At 44.0% G+C, this 12,823-nt stretch overlaps 1 protein-coding gene across 1 annotated transcript in view; it reads right to left on the bottom strand.

Moving 5' to 3' along the window:
• Positions 1-9,215: 9,215 nt before the first annotated feature.
• Positions 9,216-12,823, bottom strand: part of LOC121553292 (DNA nucleotidylexotransferase-like) — a 182,711-nt gene continuing 179,103 nt past the window's right edge. Inside the window, exon 11 of the mRNA XM_041866314.2 lies at positions 9,216-9,556. Coding sequence (XP_041722248.2) covers positions 9,470-9,556 — 87 coding nt within the window. The 3' untranslated portion in view covers positions 9,216-9,469. The remainder of the gene's footprint in view (positions 9,557-12,823) is intronic.

Genomic DNA, 12,823 nt, shown 5'->3' with positions numbered 1-12,823 from the left:
TCCTTCCAGTTCTCTGCTGCAAATCACTGGAACGAACTGCAAAAATCTCTGAAGCTGGAGACACTTATCTCCCTCACTAACTTTAAGCATCAGTTGTCAGAGCAGCTTACCGATCACTGCACCTGTACACAGCCCATCTGTAATTAGCCCACCCAACTACCTCATCCCCATATTGTTATTTACATTGTTATTTATTTTGCTCATTTGCACCCCAGTATCACTATTTGCACATCGTCTTCTGCACATCTATCACTCCAGTGTTAATACTAAATAGTAATTATCTTGCACTATGGCCTATTTATTGCCTTACCTCCATAACTTACGACATTTGCACACACTGTATATAGATTTTCTATTGTGTTATTTACATTTTTACATTTTAGTCATTTAGCAGACGCTCTTATCCAGAGCGACTTACAGGAGCAATTAGGGTTAAGTGCCTTGCTCAAGGGCACATTTACGTCATTTAGCAGACGCTCTTATCCAGAGCGACTCACTAATTGGTGCATTCTCCCTATAGCCAGTGGGATAACCACTTTACAATTATTATTTTTTTTTGGGGGGGGGGGTAGAAGGATTACTTTATCCTATCCCAGGTATTCCTTAAAGAGGTGGGGTTTCAAATGTCTCCGGAAGGTGGTGAGTGACTCCGCTGTCCTGGCGTCGTGAGGGAGCTTGTTCCACCATTGGGGTGCCAGAGCAGCGAACAGTTTTGACTGGGCTGAGCGGGAACTATGCTTCCGCAGAGGAAGGGGAGCCAGCAGGCCAGAGGTGGATGAACGCAATGCCCTCGTTTGGGTGTAGGGACTGATCAGAGCCCGAAGGTACAGAGGTGCCGTTCCCCTCACTGCTCCATAGGCAAGCACCATGGTCTTGTAACGGATGCGAGCTTCAACTGGAAGCCAGTGGAGTGTGCGGAGGAGGGGGGTGACGTGAGAGAACTTGGGAAGGTTGAACACCAGACGGGCTGCGGCATTCTGGATGAGTTGTAGGGGTTTAATGGCACAGGCAGGGGAGGCCAGCCAACAGCGAGTTGCAGTAATCCAGACGGGGAGATGACAAGTGCCTGGATTAGGACCTGTGCCGCTTCCTGTGTAAGGCAGGGTCGTACTCTCCGAAAGTTGTAGAGCATGAACCTGCAGGATCGGGTCACCGCCTTGATGTTAGCGGAGAACGACAGGGTGTTGTCCAGGGTCACGCCAAGGCTCTTCGCACTCTGGGAGGAGGACACAACGGAGTTGTCAACCGTGATGGCGAGATCATGGAACGGGCAGTCCTTCCCGGGAGGAAGAGCAGCTCCGTCTTGCCAGGGTTCAGCTTGAGGTGGTGATCCGTCATCCATACTGATATGTCTGCCAGACATGCAGAGATGCGATTCGCCACCTGGTTATCAGAAGGGGGAAAGGAGAAGATTAGTTGTGTATCGTCAGCGTAGCAATGATAGGAGAGGCCATGTGAGGATATGACAGAGCCAAGTGACTTGGTGTATAGGGAGAAAAGGAGAGGGCCTAGAACTGAGCCCTGGGGGACACCAGTGGTGAGAGCACGTGGTGCAGAGACAGCTTCTCGCCACGCCACTTGGTAGGAGCGACCGGTCAGGTAGGACGCAATCCAGGAGTGAGCCGCGCCGGAGATGCCCAGCTCGGAGAGGGTGGAGAGGAGGATCTGATGGTTCACAGTATCAAAGGCAGCAGACAGGTCTAGAAGGACAAGAGCAGAGGAGAGAGAGTTAGCTTTAGCAGTGCGGAGAGCCTCCGTGACACAGAGAAGAGCAGTCTCAGTTGAATGACCAGTCCTGAAACCTGACTGGTTTGGATCAAGAAGGTCATTCTGAGAGAGATAGCAAGAGAGTTGGCTAAAGACGGCACGCTCAATAGTTTTGGAAAGAAAAGAAAGAAGGGATACTGGTCTGTAGTTGTTGACATCAGTGGGATCGAGTGTTGTTTTTTTGAGAAGGGGAGCAACTCTCGCTCTCTTGAAGACGGAAGGGACATGGCCAGCGGTCAAGGATGAGTTGATCAGCGAGGTGAGGTAGGGGAGAAGGTCACCGGAGATGGTCTGGAGAAGAGAGGAGGGGATGGGGTCAAGCGGGCAGGTTGTTGGGCGGCCTGCAGTCACAAGTCGCAGGATTTTATCTGGAGAGAGAGGACTGTACATTTTGTTTATTCCATATGTAACTCTGTGTTGTTGTTGTTTTTATCACACTGATTTGCTTTATCTTGGCCAGGTCGCAGTTGTAAATGAGAACTTGTTCTCAACTGGCTTACCTGGTTAAATAAAGGTTAAATACAAATAAATACATAAATAAAAGGGCACAACGGCCACTGGCCGCAAAAGGCATGTATTTTTTTAGGGTGCATTACGGCCACACAAAGGGGATGCCACCGTGAAATTTGAGGCATTATCAAGTGCTTGTCACATTGTGAATGAGAGACTGATAAAGTGTGTACAGCCTGCGCAAAAAAACACAGCAGAGCTCATGCCTTTCAAGCACATTTTTTCAAATCAATATTAGAGTCGCATAATGCAGCCTTACAATGTATTAAAAAACATCAAAACATATAGCTCAACGTTTGTAGAACTAAAGTTCTCCGGCCATAAGGCTGTCTTCCAGTCTACACCCTGATATTACAGCAAGGGACGAAATGAGTGAGAGGGCTTTAACACTTCTATTGGTATTGTTGGCAATGGCGACACAAGCAAGGACTACTAGGGATGAATGTTTGGTATTTTGTTAACTCTGGCATATTTAAATTTATGTGAAAACTGAAATGTTGATTCATGTGCACTGTCCCTGTCAAATAAATGCCCAAATAAGTAAATGTGCTGATTATGGTTCAGAATGTCTGATTCAATGTCTTTGCTACTCTGCTCACTTAATTCTCATGATCTCATTCAAGTGTCTGTGCCTCACACCTCCCGTGATTAGTCCGTGAGAACAGTGTTTTGCGTGTTGATAAAAGTGAAATGGAAGGTCACAAGCTTAGTCAATTCAAAGATGCCATTTACTCAGTTAATCCCACACATTATTACATCTCCTGTTTTTTGAAGAGAGCACTGTATGGAGTGGTGGGGTGGAGAGAAATTCATACACACTGTCATTTCAAAAGCTTTAAACTTACTTATTGAAATGTCATAGGTTTTTGCAGTCCAACTGCAAAATAACACTATGGCTTAGAAGGAAGCTTGAGCTTTTTACCATTTATTTAGTTAATCCCACATATTCTTACATCTCCTGTTTTTTGAAGAGAGCACTATATGGAGTGGTGGGGTGGTGAGAAATGCATACACACTGTCATTTCAAAAGCTTTACCCTTACCTATTGAAATGTCATGGGTTTTTGCAGTTCAACTGCAAAATAACACTATGGCTCGGAAGGAAGCGTGAGCTTTCGCAAGCCCTACACAGTTGAGCAAATGTGAGATGCGAGGGAAGGTGATATGAGATGACAGGGAGACAAGAAAGAAAGCAGAGAAAGAGTGAGAGTGAGAGGAAGAGAGAGAAAGAAAGAGGCATACTGCTTAGGCCTTGTTTGTTTGGCTTTCTGATTGCTTTGATCCTGTCTTTGGACAGTCCATCTGAGCTTTGCTTTTTCGAAGTCCTTGAATAATGATGGGCACAATAACAGTACGGTCCTCCATACTAAAATTAGTCAAATCAAGAGGCAGCTTGAGTGCTAAGAACGAACCTATATAATGCCCATTATCTTGATGAGCTCTCACATGAATGAGAAGTGTGTTGAGAAATGAAGCTACATGAATTAGGACAGGGACAGGCACAGCACTAGATTGACAATGAAAGTTCCCTAGAGATATATTTAGTGATTCAAGTCTTGGATGTAATGGTGTTAATCAGGTGCCATCATCACACATTAAAATGACAAGAATGACAGAATGAGTGCCTCAGATAATTAATTTTTTACTTTGTGTGTGCAGGCTTTCCCTGATGCTGGTAACTGTCTTCTCTTGCCTAATTATCACCATCACCTTAAACGTTAAAACCAAACTGACTTTGGGAGTATAGATTACCTAACAAAAGGGCTGTTTTTTGTCACTAGGTGTTACAAAAAGTGTCTCTGCTTAGGGGGTCAAACTGGGTGAGTTGTCAGTTCAGTGGAACACAGGCAGAACAGAGGAAAATGGTCCATAGAGAATCTCCATAGAGGATCTCAGCCACTCATACATGTTGGAATTAATTACCTGTGGAAAGAGGTTGACCCTGATGCAGGAGCTACATACTGTATGTCAGGAAGCATACTACACATAGAACACATCATGGACATTGTTGGCCTGACAGAAATCTCCCAAAACTACCAGAGTATTTCTGATTCAGACATTCACCTGCTCTGATAGACATTATGCACTTACTCACACAGACACAGTCATGTAGCCTAAATGCACATTCGTAAATGCCCTCTTGGTCCGACATGCTAAAGGCTCGATTTTCACATTGATCAAGTCTGGGGACTTCATTTTCCCAAAATCCTCCCCGTCAAATTGTGGTCTTGCCCCTGACGTACCTGGTGAAGGTGTTTATCATGGCGTGAAATGTGGTGATGTCTAAAAACAGGTCAACAGAGGGGTTTGGGAGGAGTTAAACAATTGGCCCTCTATTCAAAGAGCGTAAAAATTACCATCTCTGCATCATTACTATTTCAGGTTATTCTTAGGGGTGCGGCTGCCGGACCAGACAGTAGGCTGAGAGAGGGGTAGAGAAAGGGGTTGAAGACAGCTTGAGGATGGGCAAGAAGGTCACCACAGCCTCTCCTTTAGACACAGCAGAAGGTAGAGGGCAGCGAGGTGACGTGGTGGAGCAGATGGCATATCTCCTCTTTTCTTCCTCCATTTTCTCTTTCCATTCTCTCCTCTTCCACCTGTGGAGGCGGACACTTCCTGAGGTTCGGCCCGCCCTCCCAAGAAACCAGGATGCAGGTCATTTATCACTGAGATCTACACACACTGTGCAGTAGCTCCATGCCATACTTTACTCCACAGCAAGCTCAGTATCATTGTCAGATCAAGCGAGGAGTCCCTTTCTGAGCCCCTTCTATTTACCCTTTCATAAACAAGATATGATTCCTAAAGAAGACATGAACCCGCTCCCTTGAGGCTATCATATCTGTTTGTACTGAGACAATATGAATGGAGACACAATGGCATCTTTCATAGAATTCATAGAATACAAAAACTATGTTTTAAGTGACAGTGTTGGCAATAGCCAACAACTTTGTTGGATTTCTTGAATGTCTGTTCAATACTTGTAAATGGCAGAATGCTGATTTTTAAACCTATCTTCGTGAAAGAAAACTGGTGAACGGATCTGGGCATTGTTTGGTGAGTATTTAGGGAGTGTAGTTCTATGTGGATGTGCACAGTTTCGTGCTGAAATGCGGAGGTTTGACAGAGAAAAGGCGAGAGGCGAAAGTCTATTTAACATGCATTGCCCAATCAACACTATCGTCGCCATTATAATGATTGGTTAGAGCACAAATCAGATTGATTGACTGTTTTCACCCAGTGAAAAACCATCCCACAGGCACCTGGAGACATTTACAGGGCCAAGAGTAGATCTCTCTCAAATGCCTGTCTTTCTTTGTGTGGGTGACTCCTTCCCTCCGAGCTGTGAAGCCAGGCACTCTGAGTATTTCCCCCTTCTCTCCTCTCTTGTTCCACATAAACTGCAGCCATGTATCAGTTTCACTTCTCTCCGGGTGAGTTGACAGTCTGACAAGACTTGAGAGGCAAGGATACACAGTGTCCTTATTCTGTCACCCTCCTCCATTGGCTTTGACTGGCCCAGACACAATACATTCTAGCCTGTACAGCACATCTAATAAATCACTGTCCTCTGATACAATAACGAAGAGTTTACTCAAGGAGCTATGAAATTACCCGCCTTCAACCTGATCTATTTCTGTCTCCTCTCCTCTATTAGTTTAGGGGATGGTTGAGTTGAAAGAAAACTTTTGTCAGTAAGTGAAAGCAGCACAGTGATACTGCATGGACAGAAATGTGCCACATTGCGGTGGGAGTGAAAGCCCATACATTTATTGTTACAGCTATTCTCTAGGCTATAATATGAGGCAAACCTATATGATCTTGGGTAGTGTACTGTAATACACAAACACAAACATACACACAAATACACACATACAGTATGCCAATACTATTTTCAAAGGATTTCAAACATAGCCCACAAAAGCACCCATGAATGTCAAGTTCATTTTCAGTGATAAAAGTGTAGCATCCGTTTGCTGGTGCATGAGCTGTGGCTGATGCATGAGCCACCGTGGATCCAATGTCTTATTGAATGGGCCGATCATCAATCTAACAGCCCCCACTTCAATCTCCAGCACCAGCTTTCAATGCAAACTGTCCTGATATCATCACCTCCCTCAATCACCCCCATAATCTGCATGCTGACACATTGATAGAGCTGTAGAATGACCTTGCATCTTTTAAATATGGAGGTTTATATTGGGATATTTCAGAGTGCAGAGGCTCTTTATAAGGTCAGGGAAAAGGGTTGCAACTAAAATCACGCAGTGGGACCTACCTGCATGGTATACCCATCACCAATCTTCAATTTAAATTCTCCCTTCCATGCTGAGTTAATAGGATGGGTGTCAGAGTTGGATGATTGAAGACTGCCAGTAGAATGTTGCTGAGAGTAAACTGTTGTTGAAAAAAGATTGCATAGGGAGAAATGAAAACTGTTTGGACCGCAAAACACAACCTTTTTTTCAGCGAATCAAGCACTTTTATTCAAATTCCCGCAAGCTGTGTTTTTATTCACCCACATCATTTTAGTCACGAATAAGCACACATACAGGTAACTGCCAAAATAAAGGAAACACCAACATAAAGTGTCTTAATAGGGTGTCTTAATAAGGTGTTGGGCCACCACGAGCCAGAACAGCTTCAATGTGCCTTGGTATAGATTCTACAAGTGTCTGGAACTCTATTGGAGGGATGCGACACCATTCTTCCATGAGAAATTCCATAATTTTGTTATTTGTTGATGGTGTTGGAAAACGCTGTCTCAGGCGCCGCTCCAGAATCTCCCATAAGTGTTCAATTGGGTTGAGATCTGGTGACTGAGACACACATACACCCTTTACACCCCCTATGCTCCTTTGACACCCCTCTTTCAAAGTCACTGAGATCTCTTTCTTCTTCTAGCCATGGTAGCCAAAATAAAGGGCAACTGGGCATTTTTATACATGACCCTAAGCATGATGGGATGTTAATTCCTTAATTCTGTGTGGAAGCACATGCCTTCAATATACTTTGTATCCCTCATTTACTCAAGTGTTTCCTTTATTTTAGCAGTACCTGTATGCTAATAAAACAGAGGGAAAGTCTTTTTTTTTACTGAAATGTTGAATTAAATTAATTATTTGCATTTTTTAATTATCATATTAAATGATCTGAAACAGATAAATGAATGGGTGCACAGAATGGCAGTATGTAAGTTTATTACACGTGTACTGATGCATTCACGTGCAAAGACCACCTGGTTGCTATTCTACTGTAATTAGTTTAATCCAGACTTACTTAATCAGTTTATTGAAGAGTTGATACTGCACTGTACCTTTGTTTATTGACCATAGCATTACTTTGGTGAAGTCAACCAATGGGGATGCCTGTTCTATTCATTCTATTTCTATGGATTTAATTCTATCCGATTTTCAAAATCTGATCAGATTACTTTTGAAAAACTGGGCCCTGGGCAACATGCATTTTTAGGATTGGATAATTGGTTGATGCTCCCTTGTAATTTTGTTTATTGAGGTTCTGGACATATTATAATAAAGGTTAACTGTGCATTTCACTGGTGGTAGAATTGAGAGGCTGTTGAATGTTCTGTTGATTTATTGCAAAGCAGAGCAAACAAACACAACAATGTATGAATGAAATGGCCTGTACAGTGGTATCAGTCACAATTCTGTACTTTTAGTCAATTTCTCACCTTGTATCACAGAATACACACTCTAAAATGTGTGTGATGGGTGGGAGCACTCCTCTTTAACTGTTGAGGCAGACAGGACCATTTCAGATCAGAATTAATGGGACTTCAATCTTCGAAAATGGCAAGATTGTGAAACTGTTAGGCCTGATCCCATAGTCATTATTGAAGACATAACAGCTAAAAGGTATTTGTCCATGCAGTATTAGTTAAGCTGCCTCAACTGGACAGTGAAAAGTTCAATACCATTGTTTCATTTTTACACAACCCAATGACCCAGTCCCCACATCCCCCAGAGAGAAACAGATAGAGCTCACAGTTTCAACACCACTGTGAAGGCCTATCTCAGATCCAATGCATTTAGTGTGGCGCTCTGTTTGACCGGCCAGCCTGGATAGTGGAGAGAGGGGAGAGAGAGTGAGAGCTAGGCCCTGAGGTCGACTCCTCAATGTGCCTGGGATGCTCTACTTAAAGATCTTTAAATAGGGTTATTCACTAGGATGCGATAGCCCCAGTGATGTACAGTATATCTGCTCTTTCGGATGTATCATGGGATGTGCTTTGCCCGAGCATCATGGGAAACTGAGCTAGATTGTGGACAGGACAGCAGGCCATGCTACTGTGCTGCTGTAGGACCATGCTCTTTACAGCATATCTCCAGCAGATGAATCAGTATGTCCCAGCACAGCTACAGTACGAAGAATAATAACAATAATAAGAGGCCCTTAAAACGGCAACACTCACTAAGTTACTGTACATTGGGATAAATGTTTTCAAATGTCAATGTCTATCTTAATAGCCAACATTGCATTTACAACGTGAACTGACTTGTCATATGAACCCTGGTGATTGCAGCTTGTCCAGTCCATTTGATTGGCCTTAATCAGCACAATTCAGTCCTGTGCCAAGGGGAAGGGATTCATTGTGACAGTGGATTGAGCGGAGGAGGCTGTAGCTGTAGCGAGAGGCTCAAACGGAGGCTAAACGGGGATGCTGAATGCTCCTCTATCTGCAGCTCATTACCCACCTCTCCATTCCCAGGAGGCTTGGCTCCAGTTCATGCTGAGCGCTCTCCTGCCAGGAGGAGGTTGATTACAACCATTTTTCTTGATGAGGCTTTCTCTCTCTCGCCCACGCTTATGCCCCTCTCCTCTCTCCCTTTTTACCTCGCAGCCACCACAGGCAATTCATTTGTTGATTTAGCTTCGTATCAGTCACATAGATAAGAATGCTCAGAGAAAAGTGTGTTGTGAATGACAGAGCAGAATGTTTACTCGCTAAGAGGCTAACAGAAAACAGCCAGGCATGATGAAAATACTAAAATCATGAATCATACATCAGCATCTAGTCCGACAACAGAACACAAGTATAGAAATTAACCCAGATTAAGCTCTTTGAAATTAGATTTCAGCAGTGTGTAGCCGGGTGGGTAGACAGATGGGAATGATTTACTGTATGTAGCCAAGGTGGCATTGTATAGGTGTCTGTGAGGGGAAGATGCTTATGCATTTCTCTGCCAAGGCTCCACATACTCCAAACCCAGATGGGCAAAGATATCCTCCTCAGTAGTTGCCGGTAGGAATAGTTTCTGGAGAAAGAACAAAGACAAAATTGATGGTTGGATTCAGAAATATGGTAGACATTAAAGTATGTGGACACCCCTTCAAATTAGTGGATTTGGCTATTTCAGCCACACCCGTTGCTGACAGGTGTATAAAATCGGGCACACAGCCATGCAATCTCCATAGACAAACATTGGCAGTAGAATGGCCTTACTGAAGAGCTCACTGACTTTCAATGTGTCACTGTCATAAGATGCCACCTTTCCAACAAGTAAAATGTCTGCCCTGCTAGAGCTACCCCGGTCAACTGTAAGTGCTGTTATTGTGAAGTAGAAATGTCTCAACCGCGAACTGCTCAACGGCTCAGCCGCGAAGTGGTAGGCCACACAAGCTCACAGAACGGGACCGCCGAGTGCTGAAGCATGAAGCGCGCAAAAATCATCTGTCCTCGGTTGCAACACTCACTACCGAGTTCCAAACTGCATCTGGAAGCAACGTTAGCACAATAACTGTTCTTCGGGAGCTTCATGAAATTGGTTTCCATGGCCGAGCAGTTGCACACAAGCCTAAGATCACCATGCGCAATGCCAAGCGTCGGCTGGAGTGGTGTAAAGCTCTCCGCCATTGGACTCTGGAGTGGTGGAAACACATTCTCTAGAGTGATGAATCACGCTTCACCATCTGGCAGTCCTACGGACGAATCTGGGTTTGGACGCTACCTGCCCTAATGCATAGTGCCAAGTGTAATGTTTGGTGGAGGAAGAATAATGGTCTGGGGCTGTTTTTCATGGTTCGGGCTAGGCCCCTTAGTTCCAGTGAATGAAATCTTAACGCTACAGCATACAATGACATTCTAGATGATTCTGTGCTTCCAACTTTGTGCCAACAGTTTGGGGAAGGCCCTTTCCTGTTTGAGCATGACAATGCCCCCGTGCACAAAGCGAGGTCCATACAGAAATGGTTTGTCGAGATCGGTGCGGAATAACTTGACTGGCCTTCCCAGAGCCCTGACCTCAACCCCATCGAACACCTTTGGGATGAATTGGAAGGCCGACTGCGAACCAGGCCTAATCGCCCAACATCAGTCCTCGACCTCACTAATGCTCTTTTGGCTGAATGGAAGCAAGTCCCCACAGCAATGTTCCAACATCTAGTGGAAAGCCTTCCCAGAAAGGCTGTTATAGCAGCAAAGGGGGGACCAACTCCATATTAATGCCAATGATTTTGGAATGAGATGTTCGACGAGCAGGTGTCCACATACTTTTTTGCAACATTACAAACACATAAATAGACTGTGAGAGTTGACATGGCTTGACGGTAAGAGGCCACGCACGCAATGAAAACATCTCAGGGGTCAAACCATAGAAGCACAAGTATGAGCAGATCAGTAACTCAAGATGAGATCACTAAATCAATGAGTCAACATGGTCAGTTACTAGACTTTTCTCTTCTGACTCACAACAGTACCCCTTGAACCAAGAATGCACAGTTGCTATGATTTGATGACAATCTAACCTATCAAGATGTGCATTAACTCATATAAAGTAGAATGGAGGCTATCAATCTTATGGCCAACATTTTCTACTGAACATTAAATGTGCCAACACTGACCATAGCGTGAACACCCAGATTTATATCCAGCTATCTGCGTCCTCCTCACATTCATAAAAACTCTGACCTTGCTCTAAGTAACACTACATTCCAGTGGCGAGCCTGACTCACCTTGTGAGCGTGAGCGGCCCGGTGAAAAGCTTTAATCCTGACACAATCTGCCTTGAAGTGCTAAACTAGACCTGACACAGAGAAATGAGAAAAGAGGAAAAACAGGACATGTTGGGCCTTTCTGCCAGCTAACGGCAGATGATAACCAAGGATAACTGGTAGGAGAGTGGGAAAAGCACTTCTAGGCATGTATCCCGCCATGCCAGCTCGTTATTTACAATGCAAATGACAAGGGGGACGTTAGAGGCCCTAAGTGCATGCTGGGTAAAAGCAGTCAGGCCAGCCCAGGACCAATCTGTTTAAATATCACTCCCTCAGTCTTCATTTGACTTATATCTCTGTTGACAGTCAAGGCTTGAATCTTGATAATCTAAATTTAATTATCACCTAACTCTCAGCAAATGCAGTCATGCCTGCATGGCGCGCACACACACACACACACACACACACACACACACACACACACACAGAACATATAGAAAATGCCCCAATGATTAAATCAAATCAAATCAATTTTTATTTGTCACATGCACCGAATGCAACTGACGTAGACTGTGAATTGATTGCTTACGAGCCCTTCCCAACAATGCAAAGTTTAAAAATAAAAATGTAATAGTAACACAAGAAGAATAAAATAAAATGCACAAGAATGGAGCTATATACAGGGAGTACCAGTACCAGATCAATGTGCAGAGGTACGAGGTATTTGAGGTAGATATGTACATGAAGGCAGGGTATAGTGACTAGGCATCAGGATAGATACTAAGAGTAAAATAAAGAACAGAGTAGCAGCAGCAAATTATGAGTGTAAAAGTGTGTGTGTGTGAGTGTTTGTGTGTGTGTAATGTGTATATGTGTGTACGTGTTGCATTGGTCTGCGTGTGTTTGTTATGTGTTTGTGGTGTAGATGAATGTTTGTGGGTTTTGTGTGGGACTGTCAATATAGTGTGTGTGATTGAGTGTGTATATGGTTTGTATACATAGTCTAATGAGTGTGCGTAGGGTCAGTGGAAGATAGAGTTACAGCATTAAAACCTTTCCACAGAGATGGGTGCCACTGGCTATATTCTCCCCAACTCCCTAGTACCAGAGCAGACTGACATTTCTTTCCTGTCAGGAAGTAAATAAGTCAAAATCCACACAGTGACTGGGAAACTGGTGAAGCGGTTACATATAAGAGCTTTGGGCAGTCGGATGTAAAAGTGATTTAGCTCGTAGAGCATCAAGTTCAGGCATCCCTAACAAGATGCATGCTTACTGTTCAAAAGGCTCTACAGAAAGCTATGGTAAGCGCTAAGGTCCAGCTAACAAAGGAAACAGTACAGACAAGGATCAGCTCCAACTACTGAACAATTTAGCCATTGTCCTGGATCAGGACTAAGCCTGGTCTGTGAATTGTGAGCTCTGTCCAATCCCCTCTGGGGATAACGTTGCTTTACTTACTGACCACAGCAAACTCTCTGAAAGCTTTGACCAAGAAAACATTGTTGCTCTTCTGAGCCTTGACGTAAACCCTTTTACTCTGTAAGGAGCATATGTCAAGCACAAATGATCCTACGTTCCATGTACTA

Source organism: Coregonus clupeaformis, chromosome 37 (assembly GCF_020615455.1).
Source record: "Coregonus clupeaformis isolate EN_2021a chromosome 37, ASM2061545v1, whole genome shotgun sequence".
Taxonomy (NCBI): domain Eukaryota; kingdom Metazoa; phylum Chordata; class Actinopteri; order Salmoniformes; family Salmonidae; genus Coregonus; species Coregonus clupeaformis.
The sequence above is the reverse complement of the archived record's forward strand: the minus strand, read 5'-3'. Positions and strand labels throughout refer to the sequence as shown.